The 25,705-nt window shown below is 35.6% G+C and overlaps 3 protein-coding genes across 7 annotated transcripts; 1 reads left to right on the top strand and 2 right to left on the bottom strand.

Moving 5' to 3' along the window:
* Positions 1–1,051: 1,051 nt before the first annotated feature.
* LOC111811486 (coatomer subunit alpha-1) lies at positions 1,052–8,539 on the bottom strand. 2 transcript variants are annotated; one of them, XM_023698358.2, is made up of 4 exons: positions 8,388–8,539; positions 5,842–6,078; positions 4,716–5,210; positions 1,052–4,409 (listed from the first exon to the last, which is right to left on the bottom strand). In XM_023698358.2, the coding sequence occupies exons 2-4, from the start codon at positions 6,047–6,049 to the stop codon at positions 1,459–1,461; spliced, it is 3,654 nt and encodes a 1,217-aa protein (XP_023554126.2). In that variant the 5' UTR covers positions 6,050–6,078; positions 8,388–8,539; the 3' UTR covers positions 1,052–1,458. The 2 variants fall into 2 exon arrangements, with proteins under 2 accessions (XP_023554126.2, XP_023554125.2); XM_023698357.2 differs by lacking the exon at positions 8,388–8,539 and adding an exon at positions 6,489–6,649.
* Positions 8,540–11,525: 2,986 nt separating this feature from the next.
* On the top strand, positions 11,526–13,117 carry LOC111811336 (B-box zinc finger protein 20). 3 transcript variants are annotated; one of them, XM_023698126.2, is made up of 3 exons: positions 11,526–12,063; positions 12,297–12,759; positions 12,852–13,117. In XM_023698126.2, exons 1-2 carry the CDS (start codon positions 11,878–11,880, stop codon positions 12,750–12,752), a joined length of 642 nt encoding a protein of 213 aa, XP_023553894.2. In that variant the 5' UTR covers positions 11,526–11,877; the 3' UTR covers positions 12,753–12,759; positions 12,852–13,117. The 3 variants fall into 3 exon arrangements, with proteins under 3 accessions (XP_023553894.2, XP_023553893.2, XP_023553895.2); XM_023698125.2 differs by having other exon boundaries at positions 12,297–12,728; XM_023698127.2 differs by having other exon boundaries at positions 12,297–12,723.
* A 1,628-nt stretch (positions 13,118–14,745) lies between these two features.
* LOC111811571 (kinesin-like protein KIN-7D, mitochondrial) lies at positions 14,746–25,324 on the bottom strand. 2 transcript variants are annotated; one of them, XR_002817568.2, is made up of 27 exons: positions 25,118–25,324; positions 24,658–24,994; positions 24,458–24,555; positions 24,212–24,301; positions 24,026–24,078; positions 22,931–22,996; positions 22,088–22,141; positions 21,803–21,862; positions 21,637–21,715; positions 21,481–21,548; positions 20,796–20,852; positions 20,606–20,710; positions 20,194–20,298; positions 19,914–20,021; positions 19,686–19,817; positions 19,418–19,597; positions 18,870–18,998; positions 18,364–18,504; positions 18,136–18,255; positions 17,984–18,034; positions 17,829–17,876; positions 17,517–17,663; positions 16,509–17,252; positions 15,809–15,938; positions 15,614–15,731; positions 15,462–15,540; positions 14,746–15,063 (listed from the first exon to the last, which is right to left on the bottom strand). XR_002817568.2 is itself a non-coding variant. In XM_023698487.2 (26 exons), exons 2-25 carry the CDS (start codon positions 24,963–24,965, stop codon positions 15,646–15,648), a joined length of 3,159 nt encoding a protein of 1,052 aa, XP_023554255.1. In that variant the 5' UTR covers positions 24,966–24,994; positions 25,118–25,324; the 3' UTR covers positions 15,326–15,540; positions 15,614–15,645. The 2 variants fall into 2 exon arrangements, 1 of the variants encoding a protein (XP_023554255.1); XM_023698487.2 differs by lacking the exon at positions 14,746–15,063 and having other exon boundaries at positions 15,326–15,540.
* Between the last annotated feature and the right edge of the window lie 381 nt (positions 25,325–25,705).

A 25,705-nucleotide genomic window follows, 5' to 3' on the forward strand; every position in this document is an offset into this window, starting at 1 on the left:
GATGGCAAAATGGATCTTGAACTTAAGGAAAGTAAGACAAGAATAAGAGCTTTGAGTGGAGCAAGAGGAAGAATTGAATGGAAAAGTAAATGGTTGAACCTTGAAGGTTAAGTTCTACCCTCCATAAACAAGATGACGCCCGTACCAAACGAGCCGTATTAATCTCGAAAATGCTTTACTTTCTAAAACCCCCCACGAGGTTCTCGATTGGAGCTTAACCTGAGTCAAGTTAAATCTCTATCTCTCAATCGAGGAGACTGTCACAATGCAACTTGTAGTTTTGCACGGTCAGATGTATGAAAAGGAAACTGCAAAAGCACCTCAAACTTGTATTCAATAGTTATTAAGAGACATGCAAACTTTCGAAATGATCGCTAAGAGACATTCTAAAACCCTCCACAAGGTTCCCGATTGGAGCTTAACCTGAGTCAAGTTAAATCTCTATCTCTCAATCGAGGAGACCGTCACAATGCAACTTATAGTTTTGCACGGTCAAATGTATGAAAAAGAAACTGCAAAAGCACCTCAAACTTGTATTCAATAGTTATTAAGAGATATGCAAACTTTCGAACCTACGTTTAATGGTAACTACTGGTAACTAAGAGACAGTACTTTCTAAAACCCCCCACGAGGTTCCCGATTGGAGCTTAACCTAAGTCATGTTAAATCTCTATCTCTCAATCATGGAGACCATCACAATGCAACTTGTAATTTTGCACGGGAAGATGTATGAGAAAGAAACTGCAAAAACACCTTAAACTTGTATTCAATAGTTATTAAGAGACATGCAAACTTTCGAACCTACGTTTAATGGTCACTAAGAGACAGCCACATCGTAACGATCTTATTCACTTATTCAATAATTTCGAGCTGATTGCGCTAACAAATGCAATAAATAAACAAAAGTATCATGAAATGATTTACAGCACTATAATACTACCAAAGTTTTTAGGTAATCACTGACCAGTTTCTCCATAAAACCTATGAGCAAAAGTATCACAAATGGCATTGTTTGGGGTTTATCAGACCAGTTTCTCTGCAAAAAAGGAACTGATAAAAAGGAGAAGCTTCATACAATACACAACGGATAGATATAACAAATATAGAATGTTACATTTTCCCTCAGATCAAAACTCGATTTCAACATGGAAATAATCGGATTTACGAAACAACTAATATTTGTATCGTAAACACGTGCATACAAAATATCTAATCGATGTAGGTCTATGAACAACTTAACAAAGAATAGCCACAGTCAAAATTCATGAATTTCTGAATATCATATTTAACTAAACAGAGGTTGGAAAGAAACAGAATCAAGGGAAAGGAGATAGTAAACCAGACCTTGCATCAGAAGTTTACTCCGCTTTGATGGCTTCGTAACTTTCGATGAAATACCTTTGGCTGCAAAGGTGAGTTCAGGTAATGGCCGTAAACAGTCTCGATCTAGCGGTATAATCATCGAATCTGGGAAGGAGAGCAGAGTAATCCAGATGCATCTGCCCCCACAGCAGCAAGATCACAAACAGTACAAAGCTGCCCTTCCTGGCTAGGCACGAACCGGGTACTGCAGTACGGGCACGAGACATCTTTCTGTCCTCGATAAATTGGCACATGTGTAGCCCCACAGATCACAAAGGGGTTTCTAAAATCATAATTAAGCTTGGTAGCATCTGTCATGTTCCTCTCAGCAGCCTGCAGCACTTGCCTGGCTGCCTTTGCTTGGTTCTCGACAACAGGATTGGTTTCGAGCAGGCGCCTGGCGAAGTTACCTGCTGTAGCAAGGTTCTTAGCCTTAAAGCAGACAGTCATTGCATTCTGCAAGGCAAGTCTTAAATGTGGTAGCTGCAGATTGCAGTGAGTAAAATAGGCCGCGAGTTCCTGTTGGCGAATCGGATTGTCCTTAACTTCTCTCCTCTTGAGCTCCATTTGCAAACCTAATATATACTCTTTGACTATAATAATCAACTCCTTTACCTCGTCAACTTCTCTCTTTGACTCCACAATTATCAATGCTATTGTATGAATAATGCTAAGAAAAAGCTTCAGAGCTTCAGAGAATTTCCCAGTGGTTGTGGCCCTGTAACCAGCTTTCAGCTTCTCTTCCAACTGAGAGAAATTGAAAATGAGTGCAGGGGGGCCTCTTACATTTGGGCTTGCAGACTCGCTCCATCCTCGTTCGACTGCCAGGGTTATCACTGGAGCAGACGAAAATGCACGAAGATGGGAGTGGCTGCCACCATGAAGATTGAGAAACATTGATTTCAAGGGAGCAAAATTCTTTAATCCAAGTTGTCTGTTGAGCAACCGCATGGCAGTTTCGAAATTACCAGCAGCGGCGTGCTCGGCAGCAAGAGATGACCTCTGGACCCAAATTTGGCTGACAGGCATGCCAGGAGTTGGAGCCACAAAAAATGAACGTGCACCGGCAGAAGCTTTAGGAGTTTCTGGTTCGGGAGGAAGCTCCAAGTCTTCAAGGTCCCAGCCACCATCTTCTTCATTTTCTTCAGCCACTTCACCATCTTCTAGAATTGCTGTAACATCCCCATTTGGTAAACCATCAACTTCAACCATTTCCAGCTCCTCGCCCCAATCGCCATCGGCAGCCTCCTCAACTTCGTCTGCAACACCTCTGCCAACAGTATCTAATCCACCTTCAAATATGCCTTTCATGACTCTCAGAAGAGGCCAATCACCACCATACATAACGGGAGAAGGGGGCATTAGGAGAGATGGTACTTTTCCCTCCGGCAAAGCTGGAACATCGTCTCCTAATTCAGCTGCAAGTCGTTCAGCAACATCGTGAAGTCCATGAACTGAAGCTGTGACATAAGCAAGGGGAAAGTGACCAACATTCTCCAATATCTTAACACGCTCCCGGACATCACCAAGATATAAGGCATTGTGAAATTGGCCCATCACGTCATTTTTAACTTCAGCAATCTTAAGCATCTTAGACAACTTGTTGATGTTACCGGTTATAAGATAAAGAAAAGACAACCTCTCGAAGTTTTTTGTCCTTTGATAGGCGTATTCGACAATTCCTGCGTTGCCTTGACGAAGAGCCTCAACACCCAATCTGTACCAGTGGTCTTTCTCATCAAGAGCAGTTGCTGAAGCAACTGCAATTTGAATGCTCCCACTCTCAAGAGCCAAATTAAACCGAGTTCTTTCATCTTTCACAAAATGAAGAGCAACTTCAGGGAAACCCTTTTGTTGCAAATAACTAATCATTGCTTGTCCACAAAGCTGAGAGTTTTTAATCATGCTCATTACATGGTCGAATTTTTTCTTCAGAAGGGACAGCTTGAAGATATACTCCGCAGCATCGATAACTATGGTTTTGTTCTTTCCATCCCGATCCAAGCAGAAGATGGTATTGCCAGAAACCTTTGTGAGGTATATTGGGACATCAAGAGTTCTGATTATCCCACTATCTCCATTAGGCAGACAATATTTGATATGATTTAACGTCGTATAAATGAAAACACCATTATCATCCCATGCACCACTTTTCACACGGATTGTCTCATGAAGAGTGCACTGATGCACAAGCTTCTTGCTGGTAATGATAATGACATGTTTGCTAAGCAAAGCAACACCCTCCATATCATTGGACCAGACAACATACTTTATAAATGGGGTTTGCAAGTCACCAAGAACAACTCTTTGCTGGAGATCAAATAAAACAACTCTATCCTCGGCTCTGCATAATAAGTTACCTGTTCCTGCATAGAATATTGCGTCTGCAGCAACAGGGAGGACACTCTTTTTAACGACTTCATTCTTCATATTCTTGATCAAGACTTGCATGTTACTTTTATCTAACACAGCAAACCTATTACGAGATACAAAGACGGCTGATCCGCCAACGCCCTTCTTGGCATCTTGTAGACTATCACCTCGACCAATGCTTTCATGAGCTATGGTATATAATTCATATGATCCACCATCCAGATCTGAGCAAATAAGAACAGCATTTTCTGAAGGGCTATACACTATTGTCCTTGGGCTCTGATTCGAGTTAATGGATCCAGGACGTCGAATTGGAATTACTTGAGTATCCCTTTGAGTTGAAAACTCATAGAACCGCAAAAACCGATCCTTGGTATACAATAAAGTATCTCCATTAATAACAAAAGCTGGTCGTTCTCTCCCCAACTTAAAGACAATCATGCCACTGTCATGACCAGCAGCCAATAGGTCCATCTCTGGATGAGCAGCAAGAATCCAGAACCGGTCATGTTCACGACGAAATGTCTGGACACCAGTACGCTTTGTAACATCCCATACACGAATGCTCTTGTCCTCTGAATTGGATATGATCAAATCCTGTTTAGCATGGAACATAACACTTGAAACATTATTCATGTGACCCCTCAATGTGTCCACTTCCCAAGCTTTTGTGTCTGGAAAAAATAAACATTCAGTATTTAATAATTTTTAAAATCGAACTTATAGCACAGAAAAAAGAAGAGCCAGTTTATTCAACATTTTTCCTCTTTAGTGTGTAAAAATTTAGTTTTTGCATAAGAATATGGTGAAAAACAAATGAAATCTTAATTAGATAGAGACAATTAACAGCCCTATTATCATTAATTCAAGAGGCAGTTCAGATTACTTGTCTAGGATTTATAACAATTTCTTACCATCCAAGAGAATATTCTAACAGAAAGGAAGGTAAATGTATGAAGGCTAAATTTTTAAGTAGTTACCATTCATTCGCCACAACTTGACTTGCCGGTCGTCGGCTCCTGAGACAATCAAGGGCAAAGTTGGATGGAAAGAAGCCCAGTTGACCCCACGGTCGTGACCTTCCAATACATATTTAACCACAGCATCAACACCTCCAAAAAGATCTGTATTCATCTGACTCAACCGCAAAATGTCATCTGCGGGGGACACTGACTTCTTTGTCAAGGCACTAATGTCCCAAACACGAACAGTCTGATCTAGGGAGGCAGACACGACAAGGTCATCCTTAGGGTGAAATGAAGCACACATAACATAATGGTTGTGGCCAGTCAACACAGAAATGCAAATACGAGACTGCCAGTTCCAAATTCGAATAGTTTGGTCATCACTGGCACTCACGATCCATGGAGACTCATGGTGAAATTGCACGGTGCGGATATAATCAAGGTGCCCAAGAAGACTAAACAGGCATCGGTGTGTCTTATAGTTCCATACTTTAATTTTGTAATCATCACCTGAAAGACAGCTTTTTCAACTTACAACAAATTCCTTTCTCACAAGAAGAGGTGTAGCTATTTGCGTAATTCATAGTTACCATATTGCAGAAATGCCAGTATATAATCAAACTAAAGGTACAAAGAAAAACAGAATAAAACAATTCAACCATCTTCTACGACATTGACACTTCGCAACATTTTGCAAATACTTAACCATACTAGTGCTACAACTCAAATACAAAAAATAAATTCTTCTATAACTCAAACACACATCATTAAGGAAGAGGTTTGTTGGAAAAACTACAGTTCAGATCTCTTAACCTCTGACACTGGAGGGTACTCTAGCATTGACAAAGTCGGACAGTCAAATTGGTTATGAGCTTAAATACTCGTGCATCTGCAAACATTGGGATAAGATCCACGATTTTTGAATCACTGAACACACTACTCACTCCTTAGAAAGAGAACACCGGGATCTACCAAAATGCAGTTCAATAACGAACCAACTGGAACACGACCAAAATTTTCCATTAAACACTACATCTAGGTGAAATTTAGATATTTTTGTGTTCAAGAGAGTGGAATAATATGAGATTCATTATATTATTAAAGGACCAAGATGAAAGAAGATTGAAAAACAAATGTGTACCTCCGGAAACAAACAACGGCTGAGATTTATGAAAATGAACACCACGAACAGGCCCATCATGTTCGTCAAATCTATCAATAAGAGTACCCATCCGGTAGTCCCATAGCTGGATCACACCACTGTGAAGACTCGCCAGGATCCATGGCCTCTTACAGTGGAAACTCAGCCCCTTCACTCTATTACTCTTCGTCTCAAACTTCGTCAGCATCTTGTCCGAACACAAAATGCCAAACCTCTCTACAAAATAATTTGCCTCAAAACCAATAAAACAGCAGAACTATAAATACAAACTCTCCACCTACCAATAAGGACCAAATCAAACATTCCCATTTTCCTTAAAACAAAAAAAAAAAAAAAAAAAAAAAAAAAAAAACTTAATAATTAAGTAACAATCAACATAAATTACTCTATCAAATAACTAGAGAACAAAATCAACATTCTTAAAGATTAAGAAAAGAAAGAAAGAAAACCCAAGTCGGGAGCTCCAACATTTCCCCGTAAAATTCACGACCATTTCGTATAAAAACCAAAGAAAATCATGCCCAGAACAAGCAAAACGAGCGGGAGAGAAAGGGGAGGAAGGATCTAACAGCGAAAAAAGACGAAACAGAAAACAAAAAACTGTACATTGAGAGCAAGTGCGTTACCTCAGATCTGACGAGTATGAAGGGGGATCGAGCAAACTGAAAGTTGCAGCCGATCACCGGAAGAACATATTACAGAAACAAAGCTAGAGAGAGAGAGTGGTAGATCGAAAGGAAAAAGCGGGAAGAAAATGGTGGGAGGATTCTCAAAGAGGTGGATCTGGATTCGGGCCTGGTTTTGATCTCTCCCAGTAAAATCAGAGAGAGGTTGGAAATGAAAGAAGACAAAATCTTGTTAAGTTAAGAGGGCCTCTAACCCAATTTCTGAATTTTCAAGGGATCAAAAAAATATACATGTATATATTTTATCGTTTTTTTAGTTGAATGTTTTTTTTTTTAATGAACCTCCCACATTAACATTCAAATAACTCAACAAATTCTGTCTTTACATTCTCATATAATACTAATTTCAACTTCTCAAGCTTGCTTTTAAAACTTTCTTTCAAAATCTATCTATCCTGTTTTCTAAAACTTTCTTCTTGAATCGGGGTTAGAGGCTCGAGCATACATCGCGTGGCCGTAGCCGACGCGAAAACAAATAGGCTTAACTTACTTATTGCTGAGAAGTGAGTATCGCACAATCGCGAGTCCACTGCCATCAACTCAACCCAAACGACAAACATTGAGTTGATTAGATATTTTTCGAATTTAGATTGAGTTAAATTTCAAAAAACTGAAAATACAGGTTGTCAATCCGATCAACTTGAAAATAAGGTTACCACTCAACCAAACTTCTACTCTACTTTTAAAATTATTATAAATATTAAAAATATCTGTAATTAGTTAGTGATAAATGGTAGGTTTGATATTTGAAATTCATAAGATTTTAGTTATTAATGTAATATGTATCGTGGGACAAATATAATTTTTTTTAAATAATTAAAAAAACAAATCGACAACTAAATCTAGAAAGTCGGGTTGGAGTTACTCAACTCAATCCAACACTTAGAGGCCTTTAATACCTTTAATAGAAATAAAATCATATAAAGGTCACTTTAAATATTTAATAAGTTAATAACTTACTCTAATTCCTAAATTTTAGAAATATCAAATAAATTATTTGAATTTTGGGTTGAACCAATCATAGATATTTTTAATATATATTTTTTAATTATAATTTTATATTTAATAGTCATTTAATTTTTAATGCAATTAAAAAAATATTTAATTAATTAAACATTTATTAAATCCAAAATTAAAAATTTATTAAACATAAAATAAAATTTTAAACGTCCATTAAATAACTAAATAAAAAAATTAAAAGTATAAGACCCTTAAATTATATAATATAATATATATATATATATATATATGTATATGTATATGTATATGTATATGTATTAGAAACAGAGAAAATTATGAGTAATGGTATGTATGACTTCAATCCAAAGAAAAGGCTTAACAAATGATGAACAGTTCCGATGTATACTCAACACATGAACAGTGTGAACACTAGATCCCTCAGTCATCACAGCAACCAAACAAAAACGAAAATATCAAAAATCGAGCAGAAACCTCTATAAATCAAACGATCAACTCAGTTCATCTATGTATATACTCAACACATCAATAGTTCCGATGCCAGTTAACTCACAATTGCTTAACCGACGCGAGATGTAGATCACCTCGGTAATATCAACAACCAAAAAGAAAAACAGGAGAAGGAAAAAAAAAAAAAAAAGAAGATCAAAACACGAGAAGCAATCTCGATAAAAATATACGCAAATGATATAAAACAAACGCACGATTCAGTTCACGGATGCGAAAACTAGATCAACTCGACATCGCGACAATCAAAGTAGCAACAGGAGAAAAAATGAACAGGAATGTCAAAAAAAACAACCAGAATCGTCGATAAATTGAACGCAAAAGATAGATAAACGAGAGAGGTAGAAGAAATACCAGGCGGTAAGAAGATGAAGTAGAAGAAATGCGAGAGAATGGAGCAGGAGAGAGCAAGACGGACGCCATTGAAGTGAAGGAAGCTGTGAGAAGAGTGGCGGGAGAGAGCGCTAACCACCCGCCATTGAGAATCGAGAAATTAGGGTCCAAAGGTTCAGTCCCGCTCTAAGCCCAGCCCATCTTCCTTCATGAATTTATTTTAAAAAAAAATAAAAATAAAAAAGTAAGGTGCACTTTCGGCTTAAGCTCTCATGGCTTTGGTTTGAGCTTCCCCAAAACGCCTCACACCAATAGAGAGACTATTCCTTAATTATAAATATACGATCATTCTCTAAATTAGCCGATGTGGGACTTTTATCATCTAACAATTATGTCATACTGGAGGCTGTTTGGTACGAGTAGAACGTCAGAGTGAAACTGATGTATCGGGTAGGATAGAATTGGAATTAGTGGGTGAATCTGGAGAAAGAACAGAGAGCGAATGAGATGACGAAGTGGCAGGAGAAGGAAAAGGTCATGTTTATTTTTTTAAAATTTGTTTTAAGTTTTAAGGATAAATTTTTAAATATTTTTTAGATTTAAAAATAATATTAAAAGTTGAAAATGCAAAATTTAAAAATATTTTTATTAATTTAACGGAAAATATAAATTAGAATTATTATAAAGAAGTAACATAACATGTGAGCTATAGTTGATAACATATACAATCCATCGAAGTTGGTATTAATATGTCACGTTACAATTATCCATTTTAATAATTTTATTATTATTTTAATTAACATGATACGACACGTGTGTCACTTTTATAATTATATTTATAATTATAATAACAACAATAAAATATAAATAAATAAAAGATAAAAATAAGCGCTAAATTATAAAATAACTCTTTATTAAATAATGAAACAAACTCAATTATAAATTTTTTGAGTTCGGTTGATTCGGGTTGTTAGAGTCTGCTTTGACCTATTATGTATCGTCGTCATCCTCACGGTTTTAAAATGTAACATTGTTCCCCTCTCAACCCAACATGGGATCTCACAATCCACCCCCTTGGAGCCCCAATGTCCTTGCTGGCATACTGTCCGGTGTATGACTTTAATATCATTTGTAACCGTTCAAGCCCACTGCTAGTAGATATTGTCCACTTTGACCAGTTACATATTATCGTCACCCTCACGATTTTAAAACATGTCTACTAATGAAAGATTTTCATACCAAATTTATAATTTTTTTATTTATTTGAATCAAAAGCTCAACGGAGCTAGATTTGGATTGAGTTGATAGAAATTTTCAGGTTATTAAGTTTTTTTTTTTTTTTTTAATACTTCCAATAAAAAACTTCAACTAGTTTCTTGTCTTTTTTAAAGTTAATATTAATAACAGACGAACGAACCCACTTGCCATAATTATGACCTATGAGTTGAACTATACTCGAGTCTACAATTTTTTTTTTTAATTTTTTAATGTTCAGAAATCTTGAAGATGAAGCCGAGACTTGTATGTACGTCAATGAAAATATTGGTACCTTACAACATTGAATTGCCAATCCTAGCAGGTAGCTATCGTAGGGTTTAAAATCCAACCACCACGAGATTTAAATATTCAAACTAATCGAATCGTACCTGAAGTAAGCTGCTTTCTTGTCGTTTTAAACATTATTATAATTTAAAATGGTGACGTACGAAGGAGTCCACTTGTATACGTTATGATCAACGAGTTGAACTATATTCGAGTCTATGACTCTTTTCATTGTTTTTTAAAGTCCTCAATTAAAATGCTGGTACGTTTACAACGTCAAATTCTCAATCCTAGCAAGTAGTTGTCTCGGGTTTGAAATCCGACCGCTATGAAATTTGAATTCGTCCCCTTATAGTATTTCTACATTTTTTTTTTTGTATGTCCCGATAATTACTACAATGTTTTTTTTTTGTATGTCCCAAGAAGTTCGGGTTTGTTGGATTGGTAACCCAACCCAAATTTTCACAACCCAACCCAACATTCTATTTTAGGGTTGGGTTGGGTTGGGTTGTTGAGTTGTCAATTTTTTTTTTTAAAGTTTTGTTTATCCACAATTTATAATTATTTAAATAATAAAATATATTAAAAGTTCACAAACAAACCCAAATCAATCTATAATTATTATCGTAAAAAAAATTAATAAAAAACAAGTGAAAATTATAACTATTTTGTGTTAAGATGACTAGAAAAATCTGACAAATCGATCTATAATTATTCACATAAAAAAATTAATAAAAAACAACAAGCGAAAATTATAACATATGAACATGGTATTTTGTGTTAAACATATTGTATGACTAGAAAAATCGGATCAACCTCTGAACAATTCAACCTAACTCAATCCAACTCGCGGTTATAAATATATTTGGGTTAGATTAAATTTAAATAAATGAAAATATTAATTTAAAAAATGGTAATTTTTTAAAATATATATTAAAATTGAATGGTATTTTACTTTTTATTAAAATTAAAAATTTTAATTTTAAAATAAACAAAAAAAATAATTAAATTAAATTAACGAGAATTATTTAAATTAAAAAAAAAATTACACATGAAACAATTTGATTGGATTAAAAAGAAAAAGTGAATCAGGCTCAGACCTAACCCACCTGTACCTCTATTAATTAGAACAATAATAGAGTTATTTAAAAAATAATGGCAACAAATTTAAAATTATTTAGGAAAATAAAGCTTTTTTTTTTATTTATTTTAAAATTTTATTGGAATAAAATTCTATTATATCTAATTTAGGGAATAATCACGTGTTTGTTGGAGGATGGAAATCCCACGTACGCTAATTTAGGGAATGATCATGATCATCATTCTATAAGTGAGGAATACTAACTCCATTAGTTTTGGGTCTTTTGGGGGAAGCACAAAGCAAATCCATGAGAGCTTATGCTCAAAGGGGACAATATCATACCACTGTGGAGAGTCGTGTTCGTCAAAGTAGACAATATCATACCACTGTGGAGAGTCGTGTTCGTCTAACATGGTTAATAGAGTCATGTTCGAGGGGAGGTGTTGGATGATGGAAGTCCCCCATTAGTTAAGAGAGTCGTGTTCGTCTAACAAAATATATATATATATATTATAATTAAGGGTATATAGGAGAGCCCAAGTTGGGTTTGCCCCCCACCACTTGCATCTCCTTTAAAAGAAATCACAGTAGAAAGAGAAAGGTAGAGAGAGAAGGGGGCCATGGCCGATTTTTCTAGAGCTTTTCTTAAATTGTCAGAGAACAATAAAGAGCTTTAATCTTAGCTGTTCTTCTTGTCCAGTAATGGCCGAGAGCCCATAATACTTTGTCTCCATCTTCCGCTTTAAATCCACCTCTCTTTCAACCCTCAGAATTTTCAGATAGCGAAAAGGCAGGCAGGCAGGCAGGCAGGCAGGAACAGAGAGAGAGCTGAAATCGTGCTGCAAGATTCTGTTCGGTTTTTTATTTCTTTCTGTTGAAGAAAGAATCATGAAGATCCGTTGCGATGTTTGTGATCAGGCTGAGGCTTCTGTTTTTTGTTATGCTGATGAAGCTGCTCTTTGCCATGGCTGTGATCTCCATGTTCACCGCGCCAACAAGCTCGCTGGAAAGCACTCACGATTCTCGTTAATTCAGCCGATCAAAAAGGAGTCTCCTCGTTGCGATATCTGTCAGGTAATTTTGATTCTGGAAAATGTTTATGTTTTGAGTTTTGAGGTTTTTGTGAAATCGAATCGGTGTTGAAGAGGATCTTTGCGTTCTTTTGTACCTTTCTTGGAAATATCTGCTTTGTTTCGTCTGTTTCTGATATCCTTCGTTTCGTCGATTTGTGGAGTTGGAATAATTTGGCGATCGTTGATTCGGTGTCAGAAGGAGAGGATTGTTACGGAATTTGATTTCATTTGCAGGAACGTCGCGCGCTCGTTTTCTGTCAACAAGATAGGGCAATTATTTGCAGAGAATGCGACATTTCGATTCACGAAACGAACGAACATACGCAGAAGCACAGTCGATTTCTTCTCACAGGTGTGAAGCTTTCTTCGACTTGTTTTTCGTCCCAAACATCTTCGTCCTCCCATGGCTGCGATGCGGCCATGGATGTTAAAACTGGAAGCTCTCACGCTTGCAGCAAGAAGCCTAAAATAGCCGTGAAGGCAATCAGCTCTCATTCCGCTGAAAAAGCTGCTCCATCGACAAGTAATTACAAGGTCGAAGACGGCCAAGCAAGCGACGGCGGTTCCTTCTCGACGAGCAGCATATCGGAATATTTGGAGACATTGCCGGAATGGTGCTTGGAGGAATTTCTCGATCCTTCCGCCGTTGCCAATCACTTCTGTAAGGTTCGCAGTACACCCTCGGTGTAGAGTGAAAGTAATTTCACGAACCTCCATGTTTGCATGCTTGCTTCACACTTCATCCTCTTCTTCTCTCATTCTAATGGTTCCTTCTTTGGATCAGTACAGCTTAATGCAATTTGCGAATCAGAATCTGGAGAGCCAGCAAGAATCGTTAGGCACCATCAGATTTGGCAACACCTTGAAATTTGTAGGTAAAATTTCTCAAACTACATCTTGGAATGGAGCTAAAATCTCCATGACAACTTGTAAAGATGAAAAAATGGCACGGTTGCTGATCAGATCATCAGCAGCTTCGGATCTGAAACAAATCTGGTAAATTTTTAACTGGTTATGATGAGATTGGAATCGAAATCAATTTGTTTGTTTGGTTTGATTTGGCAACTACACAACTTATTTTTGTTTGGGGACATTGGCAGATTATTATTTTAGGCCAAATATATTTTTGGTCCATCAAATTCAATTCGAAATGGTTTAGTTGAATAATAATAATAATAATAATAATAAAAGATTTCGCAGTTATTAGTTTTATTTACATAAATTTTTAAATGACTTAGGTAAATTATTTATATTTTTATTTCAATTATAAACTGACCTTTAAACAAAAATTATAGTATTTTTTAAGTTCCTAAACTTTCATTTTATTATAAATTAATTTAAAAAATTAACAAACTTAGATATAAATTTAAATTTTATGTCGGGAAAGATATCCATACATTTTTGTGTAAATACATGGACTCTTTTTCTATTTTATTTGGGTTTGGTCGGGTTTCTTAACTCCATATCCCTTTCTTTATGTCTAATCTTCTTTATACCCAACATTCTCCTCCTTAACCAAACACTCTGTCAGTTTGGTTAGTGAAATCGAACCTGCTGTCGCCTTGAAACCCTTTGGCATGTCGAGAATGGTTGTGAGAAGAGTCACACATCGACTAATTAAAAGGTTAATCATAGGTTTATAAGCAAATAAATCTTCATTAGTACATGGTTTTTTTGAGAAAACAAAAAAGAAAGCCACGAGAAATTATAGTCAAAATTGATAATATCATACCATTTGATGTTTGTAATTCATCGGTTTATAAGCAAATAAGTCTTCATTAGTACATGGTTGTTTGAGAAAACCAAAAGTAAAACCACGAGAACTTAGGGTCAAAGTCGATAATATCATACCATTGGATGTTTGTAATTTCTAACACGACCATAGTAGTAATAATAATAATAATATTTCTCAATAGATTAAACTGTATTTTACCTTATTTTTCTTCTCTTTTTTTTTTTTTAAATTTTATTTTGAGAGTTGTTTTTGAGTTTAAGAGCCTATTTCAATTTTTTTAAACAAGATTAAATATTTTTGTGAAATACTCACCATAAAATATTTTATCGAAGGCATCATTATTCTTAGTTAATCATGAATAAAAATAGTAAAAATTTTAACATTTTAACATTTAACTTTTATTTTAGTCTCTAATTTTTTTTAAAAAATATATATTATTGTGGCTTGCCTAAAATAGTAAATGTTTTAACTGGATGAGAACCAAACACCTTCTATAAGGATGTGAAAACCTTCTCTTAATAAACGCGTTTTAAAGTCTTGAGGGGAAGTTCAAACGAGAAAGTCTAAAGAGGACAATAACTGCTAACGATGGGATTAGACTTGAGCCGTTACAATAATGACTAGACCCGTTACACTTCTAGAAGTTTCTAAATAAAAATAAAAATTTTACAACTACAAATACAAAATAGAATATATCTTAATGCATCAAAACATAAATGAGTTTAATAATAATAATAATAATAAAAGTCTTTTAATTCTATGACCATTGAATAGTACAGCAACAAGAGACTAGTACAGGAAATATAGCTCTGAGTGTTAGTTAAGGTCAGAATGAAATATTTACCAGAAATAACTAACTACAGAGAAGAACTCAGAAGAAGATAACAAATCTAATTTCCATTATTTTTATTATTATAATTTTTATTTTCTTTAATTAATACATACAAAGAACAAAGCCAGACATTTATTAAGTTGTGCATTAAATGCTTACTTTGAGAAATTCCCAACAATATTCCTGCAAGCTGAGCTGCAGCCCTATGTTGTTCATTCCTTAAATTTCCACTCTCTCTTTATGTTTATCCTTATCTTTCTCTCTCTAGAAAGTCCGTATAAAACGACATCGTTTAATCACAGCCTTGAATAAATATTAAGATAGTAGTAGAAGGAAGGAATATTGTGCAAGAAAACAAAAACAAAAACAAAAACAAACCCTTTTCCAAATCTGCATGAATTGAACAGGGGCAGAGATCCACAAGGCAAAAGGTTCTACAAGCACAATGTGACTGAATTAATGATATGCATATACATACATACATACATATATATATATATATATAAATATATATATATATATATTTATATATATATCTATAAATAAATATATATATATATCTATATATATATATATGTATATACATATATATTTATATATATAAATAAATATATATATATATATCTATACATATACATATATATAAATATATATATATATGTATAGATATAGAAGGATGTTCTAGAGCCCTATCCAGATATAAATTGGTAGTTTAAGTGAAACAACTAATCAAAAAAGAATTCCATGTTGAAATATGAAGTTCCTTAACTACTTCTGGTATGATTATTTTACATCTCTCAGAGACTTAGAACACAATAAATTAATTATGTACCTTTTTGTACAGTTGCATGTAAGCAAATCAAATAGAAGAATCTAGTCCTCCGTCGCATTGTAGATTCAATATTGAATTCCTGCCAGTAAAACAGGTTTAAAAGCGGTGAACCAGTGATTGATGGAATAGGAGAAGGGATAGAGTGAATTTACCTTGTGGGGAAAGGCAGGCATGGAACAACATGTCAAGAAGTAAATGCAAAGAGCCTATCTACAATCTTTGTCCGACAGATTGGACACTCAGAACAGGCAAGTGAACAAGATTTACATACTGCCAGTTTCAGAAATGCCAATAATTAGAATATCAAAATGTAGGAATTTTAAGAAGGTTGGTTTAAGAAAACTTACAACAAAAATGTCGACATGGAAGAAGAATTGCTGCAGTTGGCAATTCAAAACATACTTTACACATGTGTGAATTCGTATCTACATTTTCTAGGCACTTCAGATCCTTTTCCTTCATCACTTGCATCCGTGCCTGAAAGGTAATCATCAACAAATCTTGTCAAAAACAAAAAATGTCAGATCCAACGTCGGGTTGGAGAGAACGAAACACTCTTCCCTAGCAGATGCGTTTTAAAAACCTTGAAGGGAAGCCCGAAAGGGAAAGTCCAAAGAGGACAATATCTGCTAGCGGTGGGCTTGAGCCGTTACAAATGGTATCAGAACCAGACACCGGGCGATGTGCCAGCGAGGAGATTGTTCTCTAAAAGGGGATAGACATGAGGCGGTGTGCCAGTAAGGACACTGGACCCTGAAGGTGGGTGGATTTGGTGGGGTCCCACATCGATTGGAGAAAGGAATGAGTGTCATCGAGGACGCTGTGTCCTGAAGGGGGTGGATTTTCAGATCTCACATCGGTTGGGGTGGCCCTTTATAAGAGTGTGAAAACCTCTCCCTAGCAGACACGTTTTAAAATTCTTGAAGGAAAGTCCGAAAGGGAAAATCCAAAGAGGACAATATCTACTTACGGTGAGCTTAGGCTTGGTGGGCTGTTACAAAAAAATTTCACAAATATGTCAGTGATCTCTCTGCTGAAATTTCATACCTTTAGGCGAACAACCAGTGGTTCCTCCTCATGGGTTTCTTCAGATTTTTTCGAATCATCTACAGGATCAGCATCTTCTTTAAAGATGGTTATGGTTTCATTATCATCCGTCTTTGAATCGATATCATTTTCTGTTCCAGAATTCTGCCTTGCATCACTTTTAACATCTGAAATAGCTCCACCTCCGGCCTCTTTCTTCAACTTGGCAACCAGTACCCACATATTGGCTAAATCATTTTCAAGAGACGCTTCCCTTTTCTTTGCCTCTTCCATTTTCTTTCGGTAATCATCTTCTAGGAGCTCCTTTTCAGCTAAAGCAGCCTCAAGGGCCTCCTCTCTTTGTTTCCTTGCGTGAAGTTCCATTTTTAAATCATCTGGATCAAGATTCCAAGATTCAAAATCATCACTGGTTGCTGCTGAAACATCAATAGACCGGCCAGAGAGCCTTCCCTTCCTTCCAGGTTTTGAACCATCAATGTACTTGCGGTTTCCACTGTGATTATTCTGTGTATTCTTAGAGTGGGCCAATTCTCGTGCACTCAATAACTCCTTTTCTAATTTTGCATTTTGTAAGGAGAGCTTCGTGACTTCAGCTGCTAAATTTTTCAGCTCAACAGCTGCAGCAGAGGCTAGCTCCTTTGCGTAAGAAGCTTCTTCTGCCAATTTTTGATTCTGTACATGCAAACCACTGATCTCTTCTGAAAAGTGAACTGATTCCAATTTCAGTTTCTCATTCTCAATCTCCTGCTTAAATAAACAATCTTCAGATCATCAAACACACAGCCATAGAGCTCATATAGAAAAACATCAAATATGCATAAATAATTAGATAAACTACTGAGACACAGACAAAATGAACAAGCTGTGTCGTAAAGAAGCATACAGCACAGCCACTCATCCTTCTAAATTACTAGTGGTCTCATCCAATTATAGACAGTGATGCCATAGATGAAGCTTCAAGAATCAGTAATCTACAAAACTACTATAACCAAAACTGAAAAGACTTGCCTGAGATTGAATCTTCTTTTTGAATTCTTCTACATATTTTTCTGGAAGACAATTTTCAGATGAAGTTGACAATTTATTGCTAGTAACTGAAGCCAATTGATGCTCTAAGAGTTCTACTTTCTCCTGTAATTCTCTGTTCTCTGCACACTGCCAGCAGACAAATATGGAAGCAAGTGATGTTCCAAAACAAAACGAGGGGGAACAAGGAGAAGGAAGCTTCTCAATAAGATCAATTGCTCGATAATTTTCCACTACAGGGATATTTTGAAAAGAGTGTACATGAATGGAATAGAGAAGAGAGGTAGTAAAAACCTTGTTCTGCAATTGCTCTTGAAGAACACGGTTGTCTGCCTTTTTGAGCTGGATCAAGAGAAAAGAGTTAATTAATTTAGTTTAACAACATTGTACATCTTAATTGAACAACACTGTATCAAAGTCCTAAAATTAATTTAACTCAGAAAACTTACCTCAAGCTCAAATTCCTTTTCACCGCACTGAGTCATTAATCTTGTAACAGTCTGCAACCGACAAAAGCAGTAGAAAATTATTTTAAAAAATTCTAATATAAAAATAAGTTAGAACACTTGAAGGCAGGTCAATAAGCTCCAGGAAGCAGCACCTGCTGCATTTCAACCATCGATGCGCTAGAAATTGAAGGCTCGCTACCCTCGTTAATTCGTTGTTCCAAAGCTCTCATTTGCCTCTTTTTTTCTTGAATTTCTTGTTCTAAGTTCTGGATCTGGATGAAGGAACAGAGACATGATTAAAATATTGGCTTAGAAACCTTATGTCAACTTCTGGAGTCAATAAGATGCAGCAAAGAAAGAAAGCTCATGAATGACTATACTTGAACTTTAGAACCATCAGGATCATCAACAGACTGCTCAATCAAACGTTTCAGTGCGCTGGTTTCAAACGCAATCTCTTCAGCCAGCATCTTAACTTGCTCGACCAGTAGATCCATCTGATCTGACATTGTCATCTCCCCCTACATTACAATACAAACAATCATTTTAATATTCATAGCTCATAACTCCAAGAAAACACAAAAACCTTCCTTGGAAAAAAAAACTGTAATAAGGAGGGGGGGCGACAGAAAACCAGCAAAAACCCTTGTGAGCTCCATAAATTAATATGATATAATCGAGAACTTTATAAATTGCTACTGTTTCGCTGAAGAGAATTGGAAAAGAAAAAAAAAAAAAAAAAAAAACTGAAACGCTATCAGTATGATATTTAATTTGTGAAGAGAAACTCATGTAGATGAAACACATCACAGAGAAATTATCTGAGCAAACAAGACTTGTGATAAGCTTTCGGTATGATAATCTGTTGTGCCGATAATTTACTCACGTTAGATGATCCAGTGATTGTACTATCAGCTGGTAAGAGTTCACCGTTCAACTGATCTGAGTGAACAATTGAAGATAGATCATTTTGATTCTCACTTCCGGAAAGTAACCCTTGGGTGACCTCAACCTTCTGAAAAAGAAAACTGAAAAATGAGCAACAGATCTATTGTTCTCAAACTAAAGTAAGAACTGCAAAAATTCAGTCACATAGAAATAGGAAAAGGAAGGCCACTTGACAAAAATATCTGGTTTGATGTTTTATTCTACACAAGTAACACAACTAATAATTTCATTGTAATCTTATCTAAATAGAAGCAGATTATGATGATAATTGTCGTTGCAAAAATGTATGGACGAAGAACCACAGATTCCCTTCACTGACAGTAAAGTGTTTCATGAGGAAAATAAGGCAATGTAAGATGAGAGTGCTCATCTTGGATCGTCTAAACACTGAATTTGTAAGTTATTCACATTTGTGATGGCAATGACAATCACAAGAGAAGTGAATGTGCATACGTATGTTGAAGAAAGCTTATAGCGCAAACTTACATCATCAAAAGAAGATTTGTTCCTTTGATGACTAGGAACGTCACTCAAACATCCAGGAATAGAATTCTTAGAAGAGACGAGTATTAGTTTAGTCAGCCTCTGAATCCTACTCATGAGAGCAACCTTAGCTTCTTCCTCTTCTTCTAATCTTGATTGCATTTTCACTTGACCTTCTTCCAACTATTTAATGATAACAAGAATGACTTAGTGAAATAGAATTCTGGAAATAGTAATTGGGCCACCAAACATAAGCGAAGAAAACAAAAACCTGCTGCCTTAAATTCATTATCTCCTCATGATTAACACCAGCCAGCATCCCCCTCTTTAATTGATCAAGTTCTTGCTTGAGGATTGAAATTTCTGTCTGATACTTCTTTATCAAAGACTTTTCATCAATTATCTATACATATAATAGAGAGTTAAGAAAAGTGTTAAAGCTTATGTGAACAACAGACATTTTCTTTTAACTTCATGTCGAAAAGAAACTTCAATCAACCTTATTGCGCGAGGCATAGATTTCAACTCGTTTGGCCCTGCTAGCAAACTTCAATGTATTGTGAGTTTCCTCCATGTTACTGGATGCAGGAGTTACAGTGCAAATGAGCTGGAGATAATTTGTATGTTAAACCAAAAAGAAGTTGGAAAATTTCACTGCATAAATATTAATGGAAAGTAAAAGGGACAGCAGATGATAATAAATAAAAATGATTCATCAACAAGTTCCATTCACGAGAAGCACGGACTACAAAAAAGTTGTTTCTAAATCATATACTCACTGAAACGTGTCCATGCCCACTGAGTGAGGATTGAAGAAGACGGGTAAGCTTAGAATCTCGATAAGGAACATGGGATGCCTTTCCCTCGCTTAATTTCCCAATAACCTTCACAATGCAACCAAATATAAAAATTACTTCCATCTTGAGGTATCCGCTACATAGATACATTCTCAAGAAAATTAAATTTATTCATAGACATTCCAATATCAACTACAATAAATGGATTGATGAAATAGATGAGATCCTAACCAACAGGCACGTAATAGCAGAAGAATAATGGATGGTGAAGCAAAACTTGGTTTTCTAAAGTAGGTTCAGAATCACACAAGTCCTAATTGCACGTTTATATTTGTTAGGGAAAAGCGCAAAAATATTTAATCAACACACAAAAGCCCTATAAAAAGGCACCTACTGTTCCAAGAGTCAAAAGGCTTTTGTTTATATAGGCTCCTTCCTTTCTCCTCAGACCAGTAGTTTCGGTCTTTGAGCTCTCCGACCCAGCTAAATCTATCAAGTTCTGCAGCATGGAGTTAATATTAATGAGAATGACACATTAAAGTTCAACAGAACCACATATCAGAATGAAAAAGGCCCGTTCTTACAAGTTGAGAGAAGATGACACCGTCATACTCATCACCACGTGCACTACTTTCAATCATCTGCAAAAGCATACAGCACACTTCGTTTAGAGAGGCAGAAGATGGAAAAGAATGCACAAGAGGATGAAAGCAACCACAAATCTGATAAGCATACACACCAGAACTTATCATAACCTGATAAGCATGCACACTTGCACCTCCGTGTGTACGTGTCTATTTGAATTTATGTATTTGATTGGGAATGCAAATTTTTATGTTTCTATGAATGTATTTATGCATTGATCACATATACATGCAGAAACCGTATCTGTGTGCATTTCTATGTGCATACATGCTGACATAGGTATTTATGTACATATCACTAAATCCATTTGTGAATAATCTTGAACTATGGAATTCCTCAACTAATTGTATCTAGCAAACAAATATATTATTTAAGTGGGGGGAAGCGACCCAAATTTCCCATAGAGCTACCACTGCAGCGACAAGTTCGTCAGTTTCGTGTTTTTAAATGCACTTCCAACAAGTTTCTAAGTGATAACATAAAGAGGTGACGCAGATTGCAGCAAGCAACTTATATCATGGAAAACAAACCTCATTCTGATATAGAAAATAAAACCATAGCCAAGAAATGAACTAAAGAGCAAGCAATTGGATGCTCCACCAGCAAGGAAATGTTTAGTTTTACCAGCGTAAAGATGGTGTGACTCCGGCTACTAAAAAGATTGAAATTGTTTGATCCAACGTGACGATGCTCTGCCATTTAAGACCTTTAGCCATAAATCACTTATGCACATAAAATGAGAAGAGAAATGGCACCAAAGCAGAAGTGCTCAGTAAATACCTTCTCCAGCGGCTATAAATGATAAAGCATGTCCAGGAGACAAAACCACTTCTTCCTTTATACCCTCAACATAAGTACCCTAATTGACGATAGCAGCATCAAATATACAATTATACCAAAACAAAAGCAGTTTACAGTGTGATGATTACAAGGACAAGTTAAGCACCTGTGCATCTTCCCTAACACGCAAATTCTGACCTGTTGGATCCAGCAAGTCATTTATCACCTGTGTATCAAGAATGCAAATATGATCATGAGTCTAATAACTTAGAAGATTTGGAATGTACTGTTTAGCAGTTTTCCCCTGATTGTTTAGATGCCAAAAACTATATTCCTTTCATACAAAAACAAGCCATAACCTAGATTTACAACTACCAATGGAACTCAAAAACTAAATAACAATTTAGATATGGTCGACAAGCTCGAAAACTCTCTGTATAGAATTACTTACTTCGTTGTATATTTCAAGGTAAGATACACGGAGCAAGAATTCTCTTCCAGGAGTCTACATAGAAAAACAAACACTCATCTATATGGTCAAATACTCGGAAAAATAAATAAAAAACAGGATTTAAAATTTTGCAACAAATAAATATAATTTGATAACATGCAGAAGCAAGGAAGAAAAATATGCTAATAAAGGAAAGGCTAATTACAGTAAAGCAAAAGTCGTGCAATTTCTTTTTTAATATATAGCAGTCTTTTCTTCATAGTTCATGAATAGCAAAAATCCCTTCACAAATATTAATAATTATTCAATGTTATATAATAATATGTATTTATTAAATTTTAAAAGTATTTTTACCTCTTTAAAGAGGCTGTAGGTTCGAGTATTCACCACAAATTTGTGATGTAATGTCCTCAAAAAATTAGATGGTTGTTTGTATTCGATAACCATTAAATAAATCATGGATGAACCTGACAGACAATTTAGCTCATCAAACACCAACACAAAAAAAAAAAAAAAAAAAAAAAAAAAAAAAAAAAAAAAAAAAAAATCAACAATTTAACAATTTATTTGAGTCTTAACTTAAATAATGTTAGTTCATGTAGTAATTTTGCACGTTCATTAACCAAACATAGCTGGCCTCAAATTTTATTTAACTCGATTCAATAATTATTATAACATTATTCAGGAATCAAATTTGTGGCAAAGAGAACCATTTTTATTTGTGTAATGATAGCACTAAATGCTGCTACATGTTATGAGTTCTAATTAAGAAGCATCAACAAGGCAAAGAACTAGAGAATACTTTTTCAATATCTCACTTTAAAATTATGCCGGGACACTTACATCTTGGATAATGCTGAAGACATCTTTTATAGCCAGTGGTATGATCCCTGGAGAGTTTTGATCTCCCTGTGAATTATTTATACAAGCAAATCAATAACATTACTCATGCATGCAAAATAGCGTTTGCAAGTATAATTAGGGGAGGTAGAAAAGTATAAAAAAGATAACACTGTGGAAAACATCATGGTAGAAAAAGCAAATATAAAGTAGAGGAAGAGTAAATTATTGAATCATCTCATAACAATCTATAGTCATATTGGCATCAGGCAAATTAGCTTGTGGCTCAACCAAACTCATCACTATCTGCAGATCTAACACCAACCTATAGTTCCAAAATGAAATGGATATGGCGAGATTGAAAAAAAAAAAAAAAAAAACTGTTGGCACTTGTTCCTTGATTCATTATATCATTCAATATAAATGTAAACGTGCTACTACTCACTTCTGAAAGCCCCTTTTGTAGTTTCCAGCTGAATATGTAAAAAAGAAAACCCTATGCATGTGTCATTGGCCCGAAAGGCTAACCAACAATGATAAATTAACAGCAGAAGACCAAAAACTAGGAGGCTAAAAAATCAAATGCTAAAGTTGATCAGCAAGAAAATAAGAGCTTGTATCTCTCTGGTCACTTCAGTATGGAAAAATCCATCCCAACACGATCAGTCTGTTAAGTTTCTAGCATGCCACAATTCATCAAAAAGAAATGTAGGGCCATAAGAAGTAGAGTTTGTAGAGAAGAAAGAAAAATGAGGAAAAACCCAACTTGATGAAGAATACCCAAAGTCAAATTCAAGAAGTAGAGTTCGCAAAGATTTATATGTCCAAAGAACGATACTCACAAGAACACATAACTATTCAAACTTTTAACGGGGCAGGCTCTTATAAGGACACGAATATTGACAGTTAACAAAGCTGTTAGTGGTAGTTAGAACAAGCTGAATTCTTAGAATCTGGTTTTCATTAAACAGTCCATGGTTACCAAACATAATAAATGCAATTAACAGACTCGTAAGTGATTGATGGGTTAAGCAAATCAGATTTAATAACTCAATTAAGATTACACGAGTAGGGAAAACATTAAAGCATCATACATACATGCATAGTGTGTGTCTTCCCACTGCTTGTCACACCGTAAGCAAATACCGTTCCTGCATATCAAAAAACAGCAGCTAAGATCCTTCTTTCAGCATCTTATATGGAAACTTTAACGACTCTACAAGTTATTATGTTGATTAATTCAAAGAATGTCTAGCTGGGTGGACTCTAGGAAGCGTTTCGCACCATGAACACCCTCCATAGCTGCCTTAACGACTGGTTTAGCCGCAACTTCATACACCTCCGGTGAAATCGTATCTGGTCCAAACACCTTATCTGCCACAGAGATACACCGCCCTCGATATGTTATAAACACGAAAACCCATACATTGCAGCCACGTTAATCCAAAATAACATTCCTACCCTCACACATAACCGTAACCACACTAGCACAAGTTCAAATTCGAAATCTACAAATTCAAAAATGGGTACCAAATCCATAGGCCGTGGCTGGATTATACTCATTGCGTACGATCTTGTCCCCGTCCGCATACCAAGCAATCTCATCCCCTTTCAGGAACTCCCTCTCGCTGCAAGCATAAGCCCCAGACCCAAACTCAATCAATCGCAAAAACACGAACACTAAAATCAATCGCGGATCTGATCCAACACTCTCCTATCTCTCCACTTACCTCAAAGGCCGAAAACGAATCGTCACAGAAATGCTATCCCCGTTCCTCGGCTCATCCACAGACTCAGACATCAAATCATCGGAAATAAACCCTACCGGTGAGCAATCATCATAACCACCACCATTAACCATCGATCTAGAACCAAATCCACTGCTCATTCCATAATGCGAAGATGCTGAACTCGAACAAGATCGTGGAATCATCTTCCCGTTCGTGAAAGAACTCGGCGATTGACTCGAAGACGAAGACGAAACAGATTTCCGGTGCGAAAACGGCGAACTACTCCGCGTTCTGGACGATGATGCCATCGACTGAATCCAGCAAGTCAGTGACGACTCTGAGATCAAAATGCAAATCAAATAAAATTACAAAAAAAAAAAAAAAAACAAAACAAAACAACACAAAAAAACAAGAATAAAACTCAGAAACAAGCAAAAAAAAATTGTGTCAGAGAACTCACATGGTTCCACAAGCAAAATGGAAGAACATTGAGAATTCTTTTTCTGGTTCTTCTTCTTCTTCTTCTTCTTCTTCTTCTTCTTCTTCTCTATGCTATAATTCGGTTCAACGCTTTAAGCTAACTCCCATGGAAGACTTTAGAGAGAGAAGGCGTTCGAAATTGTTTCGTCTTCTTTAAGACAAAGAAGAGCTGCAGGGACAAAGATGATATTTTAAATTTTTAATTCAATTTGAATTTTCTTTTTTTCTTTTTTTTTTATATTATTTTTATATTATTTTTTTGAATTTTAGTATTTTGTGCAATATTTAAATGCGATGACGTGGCACACGGCCGGGGGTGACTTTTAGCGGGAATAACATTGGCCAATGCTCCGACGATACACCCAAACCAAACGACAAAGCGTTTCATTAATTATAATTTCTTTTCTTTTTTCATAGGATAAATTTGCATTTATTTAATTATCAAACTTTAAAATTTTATAATTTATCTCTAATTTTTAAATCCTTTTTAATTTTATAAATCTAATTTTCTTTAGGATAAAATTTTTAATTTTATTAAAATTTTAATGATCTTGAAAAATTTTTTTTT

This window comes from Cucurbita pepo, chromosome 15 (genome assembly GCF_057944985.1).
Source record: "Cucurbita pepo subsp. pepo isolate OVF chromosome 15, ASM5794498v1, whole genome shotgun sequence".
Classification (NCBI taxonomy): Eukaryota; Viridiplantae; Streptophyta; class Magnoliopsida; order Cucurbitales; family Cucurbitaceae; genus Cucurbita; species Cucurbita pepo.